The 18,920-nt window shown below is 44.1% G+C and overlaps 2 protein-coding genes across 4 annotated transcripts in view; both read left to right on the top strand.

The window, feature by feature from the left end:
- ppp3ca (protein phosphatase 3, catalytic subunit, alpha isozyme) overlaps nt 1–10,612 on the top strand; it is a 129,815-nt gene extending 119,203 nt beyond the window's left edge. For 2 of the 3 annotated variants that reach the window (XM_036968363.1, XM_036968361.1), the window contains exons 9-14: nt 3,962–4,087; nt 4,358–4,441; nt 4,699–4,783; nt 4,965–5,062; nt 6,577–6,627; nt 8,719–10,612. In XM_036968363.1, coding sequence (XP_036824258.1) covers nt 3,962–4,087; nt 4,358–4,441; nt 4,699–4,783; nt 4,965–5,062; nt 6,577–6,627; nt 8,719–8,909 — 635 coding nt within the window. In that variant the 3' untranslated portion in view covers nt 8,910–10,612. The remainder of the gene's footprint in view (nt 1–3,961; nt 4,088–4,357; nt 4,442–4,698; nt 4,784–4,964; nt 5,063–6,576; nt 6,628–8,718) is intronic. The other variant, XM_036968362.1, reaches the window with a different exon arrangement.
- Nucleotides 10,613–11,018: 406 nt separating this feature from the next.
- Nucleotides 11,019–15,066, top strand: ecscr (endothelial cell surface expressed chemotaxis and apoptosis regulator). Its single transcript, XM_021591445.2, has 11 exons — nt 11,019–11,378; nt 11,669–11,719; nt 11,922–12,038; nt 12,141–12,203; nt 12,393–12,515; nt 12,930–13,061; nt 13,178–13,273; nt 14,109–14,142; nt 14,242–14,312; nt 14,507–14,595; nt 14,724–15,066. The coding sequence occupies exons 1-11, from the start codon at nt 11,321–11,323 to the stop codon at nt 14,730–14,732; spliced, it is 843 nt and encodes a 280-aa protein (XP_021447120.2). The 5' UTR covers nt 11,019–11,320; the 3' UTR covers nt 14,733–15,066.
- The last annotated feature ends 3,854 nt before the right edge of the window (nt 15,067–18,920 follow it).

Below are 18,920 nucleotides of genomic sequence, written 5' to 3'. Positions count from 1 at the left end.
CCCTTTCTCTTCTTCTTTCTGTCTCTGTCCCTTTCTCTTCCTCTTTCTGTCTCTGTCTCTTCAGCTGTCCCTTTCTCTTCCTCTTTCTGTCTCTTCCTCTGTCCCTTTCTCTTCCTCTGTCCCTTTCTCTTCCGCTTTCTGTCTCTGTCCCTTTCTCTTCCTCTTTCTGTCTCTTCCTCTGTCTCTGTCCCTTTCTCTCCCTCTTTCTGTCTCTTCCTCTGTCCCTTTCTCTTCCTCTTTCTGTCTCTTCCTCTGTCTCCGTCTCTGCCTGTTGCTATGTCTTTTTTTCTGTCTTTTTTTCTGTCTGTTTTCTGTCTTTCTCTTTGTCTGTCACTATGCCTCTATCTCTGTCCATTTCTCTTCCTTTTTCTGTCTCTGTCTCTTCCTCTGTCTCTGTCCCTTTCTCTTCCTCTTTCTGTCTCTGTCCCTAACCCTTTCTCTTTCTGTCTCTTCCTCTGTCTCTGTCCATTTCTCTTCCTCTTTCTGTCTCTTCCTCTGTCTCTGTCCATTTCTCTTCCTCTTTCTGTCTCTTCCTCTGTCTCTGTCCATTTCTCTTCCTCTTTCTGTCTCTGTCTCTGTCCCTTTCTCTTCCTCTTCATGTCTCTGTCCCCTTCTCTTCCTCTGTCTCTTCCTCTGTCTCTGTCCCTTCCTCTGTCTCTGTCCCTTTCTCTTCCTCTTTCTGTCTCTGTCCCTTTCTCTTCCTCTTTCTGTCTCTGTCTCTTCCTCGGTCCCTTTCTCTTCCTCTTTCTGTCTCTGTCTCTGTCCCTTTCTCTTCCTCTTTCTGTCTCTGTCCCTTTCTCTTCCTATTTCTGTCTCTGTCTCTTCCTCTTTCTGTCTCTGTCTCTTCCTCAGTCCCTTTCTCTTCCTCTTTCTGTCTCTGTCTCTGTCCCTTTCTCTTCCTCTTTCTGTCTCTGTCCCTTTCTCTTCTTCTTTCTGTCTCTGTCCCTTTCTCTTCCTCTTTCTGTCTCTGTCTCTTCAGCTGTCCCTTTCTCTTCCTCTTTCTGTCTCTTCCTCTGTCCCTTTCTCTTCCTCTGTCCCTTTCTCTTCCGCTTTCTGTCTCTGTCCCTTTCTCTTCCTCTTTCTGTCTCTTCCTCTGTCTCTGTCCCTTTCTCTCCCTCTTTCTGTCTCTTCCTCTGTCCCTTTCTCTTCCTCTTTCTGTCTCTTCCTCTGTCTCCATCTCTGCCTGTTGCTATGTCTTTTTTTCTGTCTTTTTTTCTGTCTGTTTTCTGTCTTTCTCTTTGTCTGTCACTATGCCTCTATCTCTGTCCATTTCTCTTCCTTTTTCTGTCTCTGTCTCTTCCTCTGTCTCTGTCCCTTTCTCTTCCTCTTTCTGTCTCTGTCCCTAACCCTTTCTCTTTCTGTCTCTTCCTCTGTCTCTGTCCATTTCTCTTCCTCTTTTTGTCTCTTCCTCTGTCTCTGTCCATTTCTCTTCCTCTTTCTGTCTCTTCCTCTGTCTCTGTCCATTTCTCTTCCTCTTTCTGTCTCTGTCTCTGTCCCTTTCTCTTCCTCTTCATGTCTCTGTCCCCTTCTCTTCCTCTGTCTCTTCCTCTGTCTCTGTCCCTTCCTCTGTCTCTGTCCCTTTCTCTTCCTCTTTCTGTCTCTGTCCCTTTCTCTTCCTCTTTCTGTCTCTGTCTCTTCCTCGGTCCCTTTCTCTTCCTCTTTCTGTCTCTGTCTCTGTCCCTTTCTCTTCCTCTTTCTGTCTCTGTCCCTTTCTCTTCCTATTTCTGTCTCTGTCTCTTCCTCTTTCTGTCTCTGTCTCTTCCTCAGTCCCTTTCTCTTCCTCTTTCTGTCTCTGTCTCTGTCCCTTTCTCTTCCTCTTTCTGTCTCTGTCCCTTTCTCTTCTTCTTTCTGTCTCTGTCCCTTTCTCTTCCTCTTTCTGTCTCTGTCCCTTTCTCTTCCTCTTTCTGTCTCTGTCCCTTTCTCTTCCTCTTTCTGTCTCTGTCCCTTTCTCTTCCTCTTTCTGTCTCTGTCCCTTTCTCTTCCTCTTTCTGTCTCTGCCTCTTCCTCTGTCCCTTTCTCTTCCTCTTTCTGTCTCTGTCCCTTTCTCTTCCTCTTTCTGTCTCTGCCTCTTCCTCTGTCCCTTTCTCTTCCTCTTTCTGTCTCTGTCCCTTTCTCTTCCTCTTTCTGTCTCTGTCCCTTTCTCTTCCTCTTTCTGTCTCTGCCTCTTCAGCTGTCCCTTTCTCTTCCTCTTTCTGTCTCTGTCCCTTTCTCTTCCTCTTTCTGTCTCTGTCCCTTTCTCTTCCTCTTTCTGTCTCTGTCCCTTTCTCTTCCTCTTTCTGTCTCTGCCTCTTCCTCTGTCCCTTTCTCTTCCTCTTTCTGTCTCTGTCCCTTTCTCTTCCTCTTTCTGTCTCTGCCTCTTCCTCTGTCCCTTTCTCTTCCTCTTTCTGTCTCTGTCCCTTTCTCTTCCTCTTTCTGTCTCTGTCCCTTTCTCTTCCTCTTTCTGTCTCTGCCTCTTCCTCTGTCCCTTTCTCTTCCTCTTTCTGTCTCTGTCCCTTTCTCTTCCTCTTTCTGTCTCTGTCCCTTTCTCTTCCTCTTTCTGTCTCTGCCTCTTCCTCTGTCCCTTTCTCTTCCTCTTTCTGTCTCTGTCCCTTTCTCTTCCTCTTTCTGTCTCTGTCCCTTTCTCTTTCTGTCTGTCTCTTCCTCTGTCTCTGTCTCTTCTTCTGTTTCTGTCTATGCCTGTTGCAATGTCTTTTTCTCTGTCTGTCCTCTGTCTCTTCCTCTGTCTCTGTCTCTTCCTCTGTCTCTGTCCCTTTCTCTTCCTCTTTCTCTTTCTGTCTCTGTCCCTTTCTCTTCCTCTTTCTGTCTCTGTCCCTTTCTCTTCCTCTTTCTGTCTCTGTCTCTTCCTCTTTCTGTCTCTGTCTCTTCCTCAGTCCCTTTCTCTTCCTCTTTCTGTCTCTGTCCCTTTCTCTTCCTCTTTCTGTCTCTGTCTCTTCAGCTGTCCCTTTCTCTTCCTCTTTCTGCCAGTCTGTCTCTTTCTCTTTATCTGTCCTGTGCCTCTGTTTCTCTCTCGTTCCGTTTGCCTCTGTTTCTCTCTCGTTCCGTTTCTCTCTTTCTTTCTGTCACTATGCCTCTGTCTCTTTCTCTTCCTCTGTCTCGGTCTGTTTCTTTCACTGTGTCAATGTCTCTCTCACACACAAACACATACACATATCAAGATGTGCAGCCCCATAAGACTATGAATGTTGCTCCAGCCTACTATCTTCAGGATACTCTGAACAGCCGGTGTGTAATTAGACCTCTACTCTTGGTGTGATTAGATCGATTATTAGATGTCCTTCATTGTTTTATACAGATGTCTTCTATTTTTTTTAGACAAATAGTTTGTTTGATTTCATGGATTGTGTTACCTCTTTGAATAAAAAGGTTCCTTCCTGTAGTATCTGTTTGTCAAGAAACAAAAGTCATATCATGCTTATTCTGTATATAGTGGAAGTAAAATAGGAAAGCACTGTCATAATAATCCAAGAGCTAGCTCCCATCAACCACTGCTGTTTCAAAGACGTGCTTTTTTCTTCTCAAATTGTTGTTTTCAAAATAACCTTCTTTGGTCCTTCCAGTCACTGTGAATATGCCTGCAGAAGAAGCACATCATTATGCTCCGTTTTCTGTCCGCAACTGGAGGCATGAAACGTTGGTGTGAGAGGGGAAAAAACAATGCCGTCTCGGGAATTGACAGGATTTCAAACGTATTGTCATGCATATGCGTGCAGCCAAATAACGCATGCTGCGCCATTGATGTAGGAGTGGGCTCAAAATGGAGAAATCCACGGCATTAATGATGTACAGCGTGATGAATGTACCCCTCAGTGATGTACAGCGTGATGTGCTCAACACACTGATGGATGTTTCTTACTGTGTCCTTTCTGTAAACCTACTATGTTTTGTGTAGTATGTGTGTATCCTTGTAGATGCAGACATTTTTATGTTTACGTGACATGTATGTTTACATTCCCCTCCACAGCTGCAGTACTGAAGTATGAGAACAACGTGATGAACATCCGGCAGTTCAACTGCTCCCCTCATCCCTACTGGCTGCCCAACTTCATGGACGTGTTCACCTGGTCCCTGCCGTTTGTGGGGGAGAAAGGTACCACTACCACCCTTTCCCAATCCTTAGGAGACCATGTCTATGCGTAATGATGACTCTACTGTACTGTTTTAATCATTTGAATCATTCATTTGAGCTGAGTGCTGAGAGTCATCTTCATTTGCTAGTCTAGACAAACATTCCGCAGGACACGTCCATGTTCTCTGACGGATGGGCTCAGAGATGACCGATTTACCCTCTTGCTACATTTTATCGTAAACCAATATGTACAGCAGCGCCCTCCTCTCATAGCTTTTGACCTCTCTCCAGTCACAGAGATGCTGGTGAACGTGTTGAGCATCTGCTCTGACGACGAGCTCATGAACGACGGAGACGACCAAGAGATCTTAGATGGTGAGTCACTGGTATCCAGTACTGTTGAGAGCCCATTAGAACTGCAGTGTCTCACACTCCTCTCCCTGGCATACAGTAGGTCCCTATAAACAAGTAAAAGCACATACTATTATGGTATTCGTAGATGATATGTCCTCTGGGTGTTTATTTGTTATGAGGGGCTCATTGAATTACCAGTAAAGAATATAAATGGAAAATTTCAATGTGGCCCATAGACTCCCTCCTGATATCTGAAAATGAGTGTTGTCTCTTTCTAGCCAACGCAGCTGCAGCTCGGAAGGAGGTGATCAGGAACAAAATCCGCGCCATTGGGAAAATGGCCACGATGTTCAAAGTGCTTCGGTGAAAACGTTCTCCACCTCGCCTCACATCAGCCTTCTACTGTAGCTGTTGCACATGAGCACATCTCTAATACTGAACATAGAGTTATTATAATAGAGTTGATATACAGTAGAAGCATACAGGAGTGATCATTGTGGATGTCCTCTGACCTGTGTGTGGTGCTGTTCCGTGTGTCCTGCAGGGAGGAGAGTGAGAACGTGTTGACGCTGAAGGGTCTGACGCCTACTGGCATGCTGCCCAGCGGTGTGCTCTCCGGGGGCAAACAGACCCTACAGAGTGGTGAGGACGAGGCCCAGGCCAGGGCTGTTCTATCCCTCCCTCCATTCCCTCACTGTCTGTCCGTTCCTCTTTCTATCACTGTGACTCTTCTCTTTGTCACAGTCTCCGTCGCTCTCCCTCTCTCCGTGGGTCTTTGTCTTCGTATTCGTCCTCTGGTCCCTTTGTTTCTGAACCAGGTTTGGGCAGCGACCCTTGACTCTGGAGGCCTGCAGATTCTGCCCCCTTTAGCCACAGCTGACACTAGAGAGACAGTCATCTCACCTCACCAGTCATCTCACCTCACCAGTCATCTCACCTCACCAGTCATCTCACCTCACCTCACCAGTCATCTCGCCATCTCACCTCACCAGTCATCTCACCTCACCAGTCGTCTCACCTCACCAGTCACCTCATCATCTCACCTCACCAGTCATCTCGTCATCTCACCTCACCAGTCATCTCGTCATCTCATCTCACCTCGCCAGTCATCTCGTCATCTCACCTCACCAGTCATCTCGTCATCTCACCTCACCAGTCATCTCGTCATCTCACCTCACCAGTCATCTCATCATCTCACCTCACCAGTCATCTCTTCATCTCACTTCACCAGTCATCTCGTCATCTCACCTCACCAGTCATCTCACCTCACCAGTCGTCTCACCTCACCAGTCATCTCGTCATCTCACCTCACCAGTCATCTCGTCATCTCACCTCACCAGTCATCTCGTCATCTCACCAGTCATCTCTTCATCTCACCTCAGCAGTCATCTCGTCATCTCACCAGTCACCAGTCATCTCGTCATCTCACCAGTCACCTCACCAGTTACCTCGTCATCTCATCTCACCAGTCAGCTCGTCATCTCACCTCACCAGTCAGCTCGTCATCTCATCTCACCAGTCATCTCGTCATGTCATGTCATCTCATCATCTCACCTCGCCAGTCGTCTCACCTCGCCAGTCGTCTCACCTCGCCAATCGTCTCACCTCACCAGTCGTCTCACCTCGCCAATCGTCTCACCGTCTCACCTCACCAGTCGTCTCACCTCGCCAATCTTCTCACCGGCTCACCTTGCCAATCGTCTCACCGTCTCACATCGCCAGTCATCTCACCTCGCCAATCATCTCACCGTCTCACCTCGCCAGTCGTCTCACCTCGCCAGTCGTCTCACCATCTCACCTCACCAGTCGTCTCACCATCTCACCTCAACAGTCATCTCACCATCTCACCTCACCAGTTGTCTCACCTCACCTGTGTTTACTCCCATTGAGTTGACCTTTGAAATTCTGGATGCCTCCCACAATGTTACCCGAGTTCAGTCAGGTCCTGTGGCCCTCCAGAGTCTCTCAAGCCCAGCCCTGGGGTGTTCCCCAGGCCTCTGGCCACTCAGTCTGGCTGTGTTGCTGCGGTACATGCGTCTCTCACTGCCTGGTCTCTTGCTGGTCTCTAGCTAGCTGCCTACCTACCGCCGGGGGCTGCATTCTGCATTCTGCATGGCTTTGTCAGAAGTAACTCGCTCCCCTCCTTTCCCCCCCAGCCACCACCGAGGCCATTGAAGCAATCGACACAGAAACTGAGGATGGAGAAGGTAAAGCTGTGTCCCCCACCCCACCCCTATCAGCAGGCTGGCCTGCAGGACATGCATTGGGTCAACTACCCATCAGTTACAATAGTAGTACATATTCAGCCTGCATTTAACAACTTATCAGGGGGACAGTTGGATTTAGAATGGGTAGCACAGAACTTTGCAGTATCTTGATTACAAGATATCTCAACTATATCAGTTATGATGTAAGGATCAAGAGATGTATTTTACATGAATTACATGGTCTGCTCAGGAAAAGCAAAGCCTTTTCGAAGTTTGATCAAGTTTGATACCTTACATATAAATATAAACACATGGATTTGTTATTGTATGCAAGTAATTTAAGCCATGCAAAGTGAGGTGCTACCAAGAGCTGCATGATAGTTTCGGGTATTTTATGCTCAGGCATGATTCCTTCTTTTATTTTTTGGGATTTGGCTTATCTTCCGCCCCCATCTGGTTGAAAGATGCATCGCATGCAGGGAGAACAGGAGACAGGCGAGCGCTAAGGTGAAATACAGTATGCATCATGAAGTCAAATGAATGATATCATGAGCATGATGTGTCATCTATGTGAACAATAGAGTCTCCAAAGATAGTGAATAAATGAAGATGTCCCACTCAGGCCATTTACCATTGAAAAAAAATGGTTAGAGATCCGGTCTGCTTAAGGGGTGGCTCTCCAATAGGCACCAATGTGTTAGCAGCTGGGTCTGGTCCGCTTAGTTCATTGTCTGTATATGAACCAGAAAAAAGGAGCGAGTGAGATGTCTCGCTGCTTCTTCTTCCGACGATGTACGGAGCAACATGATTATGTCATGCAACTGGTACTGTAATGTCATGTTGGCTTCATGATACATAATTATAACAACCGTAAACAAGGGTGCTATTCTAGCAAACATGGTTGCTTTTCCACGAGGGGAAGTTTGTCTAAGTTACTAAAGGAGAGTGCCATTCTAGTAAACAAGGGTTCTATTGTTGTAAACAAGTGTGCTATTCTAGTAAACAAGGGTTCTATTGTTGTAAACAAGTGTGCTATTCTAGTAAACAAGGGTTCTATTGTTGTAAACAAGTGTGCAATTCTAGTATAGGAGGGTGCTTTTGTTGTAAACAAGTGTGCAATTCTAGTAAACAAGGGTTCTATTGTTGTAAACAAGTGTGCAATTCTAGTATAGGAGGGTGCTTTTGTTGTAAACAAGTGTGCAATTCTAGTAAACAAGGGTTCTATTGTTGTAAGCGTTGTAAGTTGTGGTTGTTTGTCTGTGAGTTGCTGGCTGAGTGTCGTTGACTCACTCTCTCAGATATTTCTCTCTGAGGAGCCTGTGGATATCTTAAGGTTTCTGATATCACTCTGTCCACAATTAAATCTATTCAAATCGTCTTTATTTACTCTAAACTGTGTTCAGATGTCTTTCTAGACTCACAATGCTAGCTTTGACTGAGAGAGAGCCCACGTGGGAGAGAACTGCTGTGTGACATGAACGTAGCAAAAATAGAAACACTTTCAAAGGCTGCGTTTAGACAGGCAGCCCATTTCTATCCTCTGCCGAGTCCCCAACCACTGGATCTTCCGATTTCCATGGGAAATGGAAAGAAAGCCTGTGACACGACTTCCACTTTTGGACGTTAAACAAGGCGACACTCCATCTTAACCCCTGCTCCACCTTCACTGGATTGGTTGAACAGTGCAGAAGAGAACCTCCCCCGGCAATGTTTTCTTCTTCTCAAGACCAGTATGTTTCTTTTACGCCTGCAACATTAGGTGATATTTTGATCAATCACATCAGATCTTTTCACAGCAGATTTTTTTTCAGAGCTGATTGGTCAAAAGACTAGAATTGTGTTGAATTAGAATTGGGTTGCCTGTCTAAATTAAGCCTATTTACATTCAGGCCAAAGTATGGTACTTCCCAATAATATTTTATGTAAAAAGCATATAATGTAGGTTATGTTTAACCATTTTCCTATGAGAGTGCACAAAGAGGTATATCAAAGGATTTAAAATCAATGTTTCTAATGTATAAATGATGTCATGATACAGTGATACTGATCCCCTGTATGTCCTCTCTCTCCTCCCACCTGTCCTCCCTGCAGCCATCCGTGGGTTCTCTCCCCAGCATAAGATTGCCAGCTTCGAGGAGGCCAAGGGCCTAGACCGTATCAATGAGCGCATGCCTCCCCGAAGAGTCGGGGTCAACCACGTGGGACAGTCCATGGGCAAGATGAACATGTCCGAGGCCAACGGCACGGAAGACAATGACAATGACAACAGCAACAGTCAGTGATGTTTCGCCCCACGGCCCGCCCCAGAGTCCATGTGACTGCCTTGCTGTGCGCCAAGACATCGCCAAATCGTGATATCAGGCCTCAGAATATAGACATAACATAACACACCCACAGACACAACACAACATCTGCATCTACCGCCTGCTGCTCTTTCATCCAATTAGAGAAACAAATCAAATGTTACATCTCGTTCAAATTGGTGGTTTATTTTTTATACGCCAGGTCCCCACAAAGGGAAGGGAGTGGGGCCAGAGCTTAGGACAGGGGGGAGGAGAGGAGGCCAGCGGGGCGGGATGTAAGGGAACCTGTTGGGATGAGGGCCAGGGGTGTGGTCCTGTGGGCATGTTTGTTGTTCCCGCTCTCAATCCACTCACAGACCAAGAGGGCAGGGTTTGGAGTCCCACGCGTTCTCCCATGTCTGTTACAGTACGTCCTCATGGGGTCTGACACAAGACACTCTTGTACAGTACCCATGTCACACACACATGTTACTATTTCGAATCAGAGTTTCATTCAAGATCTCATCTCCTACAGAAATGATCTCGCTAGTCAACATGTTTTGCTACTAGTATTAATGAATACAAATTTAAAAAAATACTAAATCTTGTTTGTAAGAAAGGACATTTGAAAATGAAAAATATGTAGATTTTACTACTTGCAATGCGATCTTACCTGAAAACTCTTCTTTCTTGATTTATTTTGTGGTAAGATGCCATGAGCCTGCGGGGGAAGGGGTAGAGGTGGAACATGGGCTTGACTGTGGCCTCTCCACCAACCAAAGCCACAGTCTGTCATGTTTAGGTGCTGCAGTCCCAGCTCTGGGTCTACCTTCTGTCACCCTCTACCTGATTGTTTCTCACCTGCCTGTAACTAAAGAGAGAATGCACATAGAACGTCAAATCTTCTGTTGCAGTAAAAAATGATCTAAAATATATATATATATAAGGAATTATAAAGATGGACAATAACGAAAACAACGTTTTTTTAACAGCATCCACGGTATGGAACGCATCGGTGCATGCAATTAAGTTCCTTATTGATATGTGAAATTATAATTGTGATGTTTCAATATAGTAGACTTGAATTATTTATTTCATCAAATTTTATTTGTAAAGTTCCCCTTTGTTTTATATATAATCATTTTTTATTCTTGCTTCCTTTGATTATTATTTTTTCATTTTTTTCATCAATATTTGGAGTTTTTTATATTACTCTTGATTTATTTAATTGGATTGTTTTGCTGTACAGGCAGATATGCTCTTTTTAAGGTGTGAAGCCTTTTTCTGTTCTGTTGGTGTACAGAAGTTGTTCAATTGTGTGAATGAACATATTACTCAGTGAAAAGCAACATTCAGGCTGCCAAAGCATGATCGCATGGTTTGTTCAAATGTAAACAAATTGGACACAATGAAAATCCTGTCTCACTTCCTTTTAAAAGGAAAACACTATATTCTCATTATAATTCTTGATGATATTGGTATTATTCTCACGATTAAGCTTAAGGTTATTTTTTCCTTCCACTGTTTTCTGATCCTTGTTTGGTCTAGACGTGGTTTATTTTGAAGAAGGAATTTTATGAATTTTGTGACAATTTTTTCTTGTAATTTTTTTGGGGCCATTTGACTTCATAAACACATTGTAAGCATGCCCTATGGGACAAATCACGTTTTTTACTCTTGAATAAAATATGCATGAACCAATAGTGTGGCTTCCAGTTTCTCATCGATAGATAGGAAATATATTCTCACATTGTGCAACATGATGGGAATAGGATGCCTTTTCACATTTTGGGCCACGCCCAAACAATATGCTCAGTGGGATGAAGTGTGTGTGTGTGTGTGTGTGTGTGTGTGTGTGTGTGTGTGTGTGTGTGTGTGTGTGTTTGTGTGTGTGTGTGTGTGTGTGTGTGTGTAAAATGGGCAGCTTCACAGTTTAAGGGAACTGCTTTTTCATAGTCAACCTGAATCCCAAACAGTTGGCGAATGTGCTTTTCTCTACCGTTTCCATGAGGGCATTCCATCTGCTTCCTGCCATTCTTCCACAGGAAACTCTGGGAACAGCGTCAGACAGGTCCTGGCAACCACTCCCACCTCACACTGAACCCACGGTAGAGGGCAAGTAGCTACTAACCACCACTCTATGCAACACAACGGCAACATCTCGCTTCCAGGACCTTAACCATACTCTCTCATTAACACAGGCAAATACACACAGACACACACCCAGGCCACAAGTTGAGACAGCTGCCACACACGGACACACTCAGAGAGACTCCATACTCTCTCTAGTACGTTCATGACAGTGGGTTCTCTTGCCCTGAGTGACCCCACACATTTTACACATTCAATAATACATACACACAGTGGGAATTTGCAAAGCTCCAGACAGAGGAAACGCTGTGGATTTGGACATGGATCTGCTTCTGTATCCTATCCCTCTGCTGAGTGTGTTTCTCCTCATTCCAGCAGGTAGGTTTAGATGAATAAAGGCAATGCGGACAGATTACGGGCACTAGTCTTACGTAGATATTGCTTCAATAGTCTTTCAACTCTCTGTTTGACAGAAGTTTGAAAAGTTTCCTCTCTTTTGATAGAAATTGTAGTTATACATTAACTGTATCACGCTAGAAAAACAGGAGATGACTAAATATAGTGCTTTTTAATGATATCAGATGTGTTTAATTAGCCAGAGGACAAAAGCTGTTTTGATACTGTAGTTTTCAGAGGAAGCCAGACCTTACTAGAGCTGTTTGTTACAGTTTCAGCCCAATCTGCCATCAATCTGACCAACCAGACAGATGTTCCCATGGGTGAGTTTAGGCCTAGTTTGCTGTAACTCTCTGACTCTGGCCAATAATTAATTAATTTGGTTGGATAAATTATTTTGACTAGGGAACTGCTTGATCACCAGAGCTGTTTAACCATCATCAGAAACTGATATTGTAGTCAAAATTCAAGAATCACCTGACCATGTAGGTCACTGTTATTTGATGAAGATGTTTCAACCCACAGTGACCTCACCCACAACACTGTCATCCAACACTATGCATGTGGCTGGCAACGCAACAACCCCAACTACAGCCCATCCAATGACTGATGTGACATCATCCCCAGCACTCTCACCGCCAGGTAACTCTGGTCTTCTATAGGGCTTATCTGCTGTGTTTTCTCATTGCTACTGTTTGAGTAGAACTGAGAGGAAGTATTGCATTCATTTTGTTGTTTTTCTAGGGAACAACCCTCTTGTGACAACCCTCAGTGCCCTGCAGTCAAATCAATCAACAGCCTCACCTGGTAATACAGAGAAAATGTAGCATTCTGTACTAAATCAAAATCAAATCCAATGTTATTGGTCACATACACATATTTAGCAGATGTTATTGCGGGTGTAGCAAAATCCTTGTGTTACTAGCGTCCAACAGAGGGCTACAATAAACCTAGGGCAGTAAGAGTTTTGTTGATGTTATTGTGGACGTGTTTCAGGAAATGCCAGCAGTGACAATGAGGCACCCACATCCTCACCTCGACTATCGTGTCCTAACGTCAGAAGCTCTGCTCAGGCTAAAATACCTAGTACCCCCTCACAAGACACTGCTGCTGGACCAGGTAAACACTATTTCTCTGTCTGTCTTAGTCCTCTGTCTGCTGATGATAAGTTGATGTGCCTTTTGTCTGAATGGTGTGCACATCCTGTTATTGGATAGTATTCGGAAATCATGAGCCAGGAAATTCTGATTCTGCTTTACAGAGGTGAGGAATTCTGAGAAAGCCATGTGTCATTCACAGTGCACGTTTAAAAAAATATATATTTCACCTTTATTTAACCAGGTAAGCTAGTTGAAAACAAGTTCTCATTCACAACTGTGACCTGGCCATGTCACTTGTGTGTTATGATCACAAGCTGCATTTACGGTCATCCTTACATGTATAACAATCTCCTAGTCCTAATATCTTTGAAAATGAGCATTTCTCATGTAGTGTTTTCTGTAAGTTGACTTACATGCCTGTTTATGTGTTTAGTCTTCGGATCAACGGCTGCTGCAACAGCAACCACTTCGACCTCTGTGACTTCCCCTGAGGGACCCAAAGGGACACACACAGACATCCCTCCCACTCAGTCACCGGGCAAGAGCCTCACCATGCTTGCCTTTGGTATGCTTAACGATACATGATGATGATTAAAACGTTGTTATGTAACAGTGCAACGTTAATGTCCTATACTCAGGTGGAGTACAACTAACTCTGTCTGGGATGTTGCTCCCCTACAGGTGTCATGACTTTAATCCTCATTCTCATCATTATCATGGTGGTTTTAGTAACAGTGGTCAACCTAAAAGACAAGTGCAGCAACTCCAAGGAGGAAGGTAAATGTAAAGGATTCATGTGAGAGAATGGATACATGAGAGTAACAGTATCTATAGGTATGTTATGTGTATCCATGTTAACACCTGTAAAGATCTCTCTTCTTAGACGCTAACTACCATTAACGTTTATTCATGACGGTATCTTCTGGCCAGGGGAAGTTTTGTTAAGAGCCCTGACGCTTGTTCTGAACGTTAACACACTTTGGCTTGCGGTACAGTTTTGGAAACATAAGGAATGTATGTTTCATATCAGTGAGAAATTATATTTAAAAAATATATATGTAAATTCCCACACAGCTTTATAGGGTTAGGGTTAGTGTTCCCCCACAGCCATATTCCCATGTTACAGCATTTGTTTAAGGAAGACAGACAACGGAGACAACCACCTGTACTAATTAGCTATATAGCATGCTCCGAACATCTGTGTGTAAGCAGAACTCGGAAGGAGGTGTAGCGGAACTGTAGTTTGTCAGCTGGAGACAAACAGCTGTATGCATCTGTGCAAACCTGCGACAGTAAGTGTATATTATTTATTTGAAAGATTATTTCTCACTGATATGAAAGATAAGTTCCATATGTTTAGAAAAAAGTGTATCGCAAGCAATGATTATTGACGTTTCTAAACATTAAAACAGAGCGTACAGTTCACATGGTCCCACCGGTAAGCAGCGCTTATAGCTGAGAACCCTTGAGATAAGGCAGAATGCCTTGTTAATGCCTGGGGTTCTCCAGAGTTATGGCCATGCCCGCTTGAGAAGAGAGTAGTTATAGTAAGTGAATAACATCATGTCAAACATGCCAGACAAAGAGAATCACCACAGTTTCTGTTCCACAGGTAAAAAGAGCAGTGATTCTGTGGTGTCTGAAAGGTATGCACACCAAAGTATACACATGCATAGTGTTGATAGGGTACGACAACACTGAATGTGTCTCTGTTTATGTTTGTAATTCATCTATTTTCTCCATAGCAATGTCACGTTTAGTGGAGAAAAAGAGAGCATCACTTTGATCTCCATGAAGACCATTAACACAGAAACTGGTAGGGAAAATGTCACAGTAGTGCTTCACTTTGAAATAGTCCCCAAACCAATATTGAGGGACCTCTGTTTTTGTTCCTTATAATAGCTATAATTGCTGATGATTATTGGGGGGGAAATGGGCTCGCTATTCACAGTGATACAAGACACGTGGGAGCATGGTGTGAGCCTAAAACATCTCTCTCTTTTTCCCCAGACACAGAGTCCCCCCAGGTCTCCTCCATTCACAGTACAACACTGGACTATGAGGAGCAGGAGCAAAACAGGGACCTATTGAACAACAAGGTGGGCTCAGGAAAATACTCTTCACCAGCACTAACTGCAATGGATACAACCACTTCTTATAGAGAATAGATAAAAGCAAATATCCAATGGTTTGAAGTTAATACTACATATTGTGTTATTTTTTTCAGCTGGTGTGAAAATAAAGACCCTAGATGTTCCGTTCCAAAACACAGAAATCACCAAACTACTCAAACAAAATAGTACAGTGGTTGTTCTATACACCTGAGATCAAGTTACCGGGAGTCCACACAGCACCTGAATTCATAGCTGTGGAGATATTATACATTAAGCTACAACTAGGCCTACCGTTGTGTCTGATGTGTCTACATGTTGCCATTCTAATACAAATATCACATGTATTTGTGTGATGATATCAAAACTGCCTTTATGGAGACAATGTTGTGTGTTCTGTTTCATATATATATATATATATATATATTATTTATTTATTTATTTCACCTTTATTTAACCAGGTAGGCCAGTTGAGAGCAAGTTCTCATTTACAACTGCAACCTGGCCAAGATAAAGCAAAGCAGTGCGACAAAAACAACACAGAGTTACACATGGGATAAACAAACGTACAGTCAATAACACAATAGAAAAATCTGTATACAGTGTGTGCAAATGAAGTAAGGAGGTAAGGCAATAAATAGGCCAATAGTGGCGAAGTAATTAAAATGTAGCAATTTATGTGTGCAAAATAGCAGAAAAACAAAAACAAATATGGGGATGAGGTAGATAGTTGGTTGGATGGGCTATTTACAGATGGGCTGTGTACAGCTGCAGCAATCAGTAAGCTGCTCTGACAGCTGACGCTTAAAGTTAGTGAGAGAGATATAAGTCACCAACTTTAGTGATTTTTGCAATTCATTCCAGTCATTGGCAGCAGAGAACTGGAAGGAAAGGCTGCCAAACGAGGTGTTGGCTTTGGGGATGACCAGTGAAATATACCTGCTGGAGTGCGTGCTATGGGTGGGTGTTGCTATGGTGACCAGTGAGCTGAGATAAGGTGGAGCTTTACCTAGCAAAGACTTATAGATGACCTGGAGCCAGTGGGTTTGGCGACGAATATGTAGCGAGGACCAGCCAACGAGAGCATACAGGTCGCAGTGGTGGGTAGTATATAGGGGCTTTCATGACAAAATGGATGGCACTGTGATAGACTGCATCCAATTTGCTGAGTAGAGTGTTGGAGGCTATTTTGTAAATGACATCGCCGAAGTCAAGGATCGGTAGGATAGTCAGTTTTACGAGGGTATGTTTGGCAGCATGAGTGAAGGAGGCTTTGTTGCAAAATAGGAAGCCGATTCTAGATTTAACTTTGGATTGGAGGTGCTTAATGTGAGCCTGGAAGGAGAGTTTACAGTCTAATCAGACACCTAGGTATTTATAGTTGTCCACATATTCTAAGTCATAACCGTTCAGAGTAGTGATGCTAGTCAGGTGGGCGGGTGCGGGCAGCGATCAGTTGAAGAGCATGCATTTCGTTTTACTTGCATTTAAGAGCAGTTGGAGGCCACAGAAGGAGTGTTGTATGTCGTTGAAGCTCGTTTGGAGGTTGTTAACACAGTGTCCAAAATAGGGCCAGATGTGTACAGAATGGTGTTGTCTGCGTAAAGGTGGATCAAAGAATCACCCACAGCAAGAGCGACATCATTGATAAATACAGAGAAAAGAGTCGGCCTGAGAATTGAACCCTGTGGCACTCCCATAGAGACTGCCAGAGGTCCGGACAACAGGCCCTCCGATTTTACACAATGAACTCTATCTGAGAAGTAGTTGGTGAACTAGGCGAGGCAGTCATTTGAGAAACCAAGACTGTTGAATCTGCAAATAAGAATATGGTCATTGACAAAATCGAAAGCATTGGCCAGGTCGATAAAGACGGCTGCACAGTACTGTATTTTATTGATGGTGGTTATGATATCGTTTAGGGGGTGCAGAGCTGTTGGCCGGGGTTGGGGTAGCCAGGTGGAAAGTATGGCCAGCCGTAGAGAAATGCTTATTGAAATTCTCGATTATCGTGGATTTATCAGTGGTGACATTGTTTCCTAGTCTCAGTGCAGTGGGCAGCTGGTAGGAGCTCCTCTTATTTTCCATGGACTTTACAGTGTCCCAAAACTTTTTGGAATTAGTTCTGCAGGATGCAAATTTCTGTTTGAAAAAGCTAGCCTTTGCTTTCCTGACCGTGTGCATTGGCTCCTGACTTCCCTGAAAATGAACATATCGCGGAAACTATTCAAAGCTAGTGCAGTATGCCACAGGGTGTTTTTGTGCTGGTCAAAGGCAGTCAAGTCTGGAGTGAACCAAGGGCTATATCTGTTCTTAGTTCAATTTTTTTTGAAAGGGGCATGCTTATTTAAAATGGTGAGAAAAGCACTTTTAAAGAACAAGCAGGCATCTTCTGACGGGATGAGGTCAATATCCTTCCAGGATACCCTAGCCAGAGGCCTGCTCGCAGAAGTCTTTTAGGGAGCGTTTGACAGTGATGAGGGGTGGTCGTTTGACCGCGGACCCATAACGGATGCAGGCAATGAGGCAGTGATCGCTGAGATCCTGGTTGAAAACAGCAGAGGTGTATTGGCCAGGATGATATCTATGAGGGTGCCCATGTTTACGGATTGAGGGTTGTAACTGGTAGGTTCCTTGATCATTTGTGTGAGATTGAGGGCATCTAGCTTAGATTGTAGGACTGTCGGGGTGTTAAGCATATCCCAATTTAGGTCACCTGACGATAGACAGTTAACCCACTGTGCAATCAATTCATATATGGTGTCCAGGACACAGCTGGGAGCTGAGTGGGGTCTATAACAAGCAGCAACAGCGAGGGACTTATTTCTGGAGAGATGTATCTTTAAAAGTAGAAGCTCGAACTATTTGGGCATAGACCTGGATAGTATGACAGAACTCTGCAGGCTATCTCTACAGTAGATTGCAATTATGCCCCCTTTAACAATTCTGTGTTGATGGAAAATGTTGTAATTGGGGATGGAAATTTCTGAATTTTTGGTGGCCTTCCTAAGCAAGGATTCAGTCACGGCTAGGACATCAGGGTTGGAGGAATGTGCTAAAGTAGTGAATAAAGCAAACTTAGGGAGGAGGCTTCTGATGTTAACATGCATGAACCCAAGGCATTTACGGTTGCAGAAGTCAACAAATGAGAGCGCCTCTGGACACACAGGGCCTGGGTTAACCTCTACATCACCAGAGGAACCGAGGAGAAGTAGGACGAGGGTACGGCTAAAGGCTATAAGAACTGGTCGTCTAGTGCTTTGGGAACAGAGAATAAAAGGAGCAGAATTCTGGGTGTGGTAGGATAGATTCAGGGCATAGTGTACAGAAAAGAGTATGGTAGGGTGTGAGTAAAGTGGGGGTAAACCTAGGCATTGAGTGACTATGAGAGAGGTTGCATCTCTGGAGGCGCCAGTTAAGCTAGGTGCGGTCTCCGCATGTGTGGGGGGTGGGACAAGGGGGCTATCTGAGGCATGTTGAGCGGGACTAGGAGCTCCGCAGTAAAATAAAACAATGAGAGCTGCCCTAAACAACAGTATACAAGGCATATTAACATTAGAGAAAGGCATAAAGCAATCAGGGGGGGCAGAGTAGCCTAGTGGTTAGAGCGCCGGACTAGTAACAGTAAGGTTTCAAGATCGAATCCCCGAGCTGAGAAGGTAGAAATCTGTCGTTGTGCCCCTGAGCAATGCAGTTAACCCACTGTTCCTAGGCCGTAATTGAAAATAAGAATTTGTTCTTAACTGACTTGCCTAGTAAAATAAATATTTTTAAATCACAAGTGTTTATTGGGAGAGCTAAGACAACAATGGGTAACTGGCAAAGAGGGTCAGTTAGCTACACACAGGGCCTGAGTTTGAGGCTGGGGCTGACAGATAAACAAAATGAAGTACTGTGTTAACGAACTATCCAGCAGGCATCAACTGTGTAGCTAAGTTATCATAGGGTCCAATGAGCAGTAATAGATGAAACAGGGAGCAGTTCGGTAGTTGATTACTACACTAGGCAAGTGGAAGACATGGCGTTCAGGAAGCTAGCGGGCCGGCGCCTAGCAGATGGATCATCACCAACATCCACAACCCAGAGGCTGGTTGAGAGCACATTGGCTGAATTATATCAGCAGACCAGTTGTGATGGATCGGCGGAGGGTCTAGGCCTATATATATATATATACACACTTAAAAACATCCTTGTTCTTGAAAGAAAAGCTAATTGTTTTGTCCATTAAAATAACTGTTGTTCTGATTAAAGAAGCAATAAAACTGGCCTTCTTTAGGACTAGTTGAGTATCTGGAGCATCCGGCTCAAAATGG

This window comes from Oncorhynchus mykiss, chromosome Y, assembly GCF_013265735.2.
Source record: "Oncorhynchus mykiss isolate Arlee chromosome Y, USDA_OmykA_1.1, whole genome shotgun sequence".
NCBI lineage: Eukaryota > Metazoa > Chordata > Actinopteri > Salmoniformes > Salmonidae > Oncorhynchus > Oncorhynchus mykiss.
This window is presented reverse-complemented; position numbering and strand designations above follow the sequence as displayed.

Excerpts from the sequence above, each read along its gene's own strand:
- ecscr (XM_021591445.2), top strand. The coding sequence starts at position 11,321 with ATGGATCTGCTTCTGTATCCTATCCCTCTGCTGAGTGTGTTTCTCCTC. Across the intron at positions 11,720-11,921 it reads CCAGACAGATGTTCCCATGG|TGACCTCACCCACAACACTG; the intron begins GTGAGTTTAGGC and ends TTCAACCCACAG. Across the intron at positions 14,313-14,506 it reads GACCATTAACACAGAAACTG|ACACAGAGTCCCCCCAGGTC; the intron begins GTAGGGAAAATG and ends CTTTTTCCCCAG.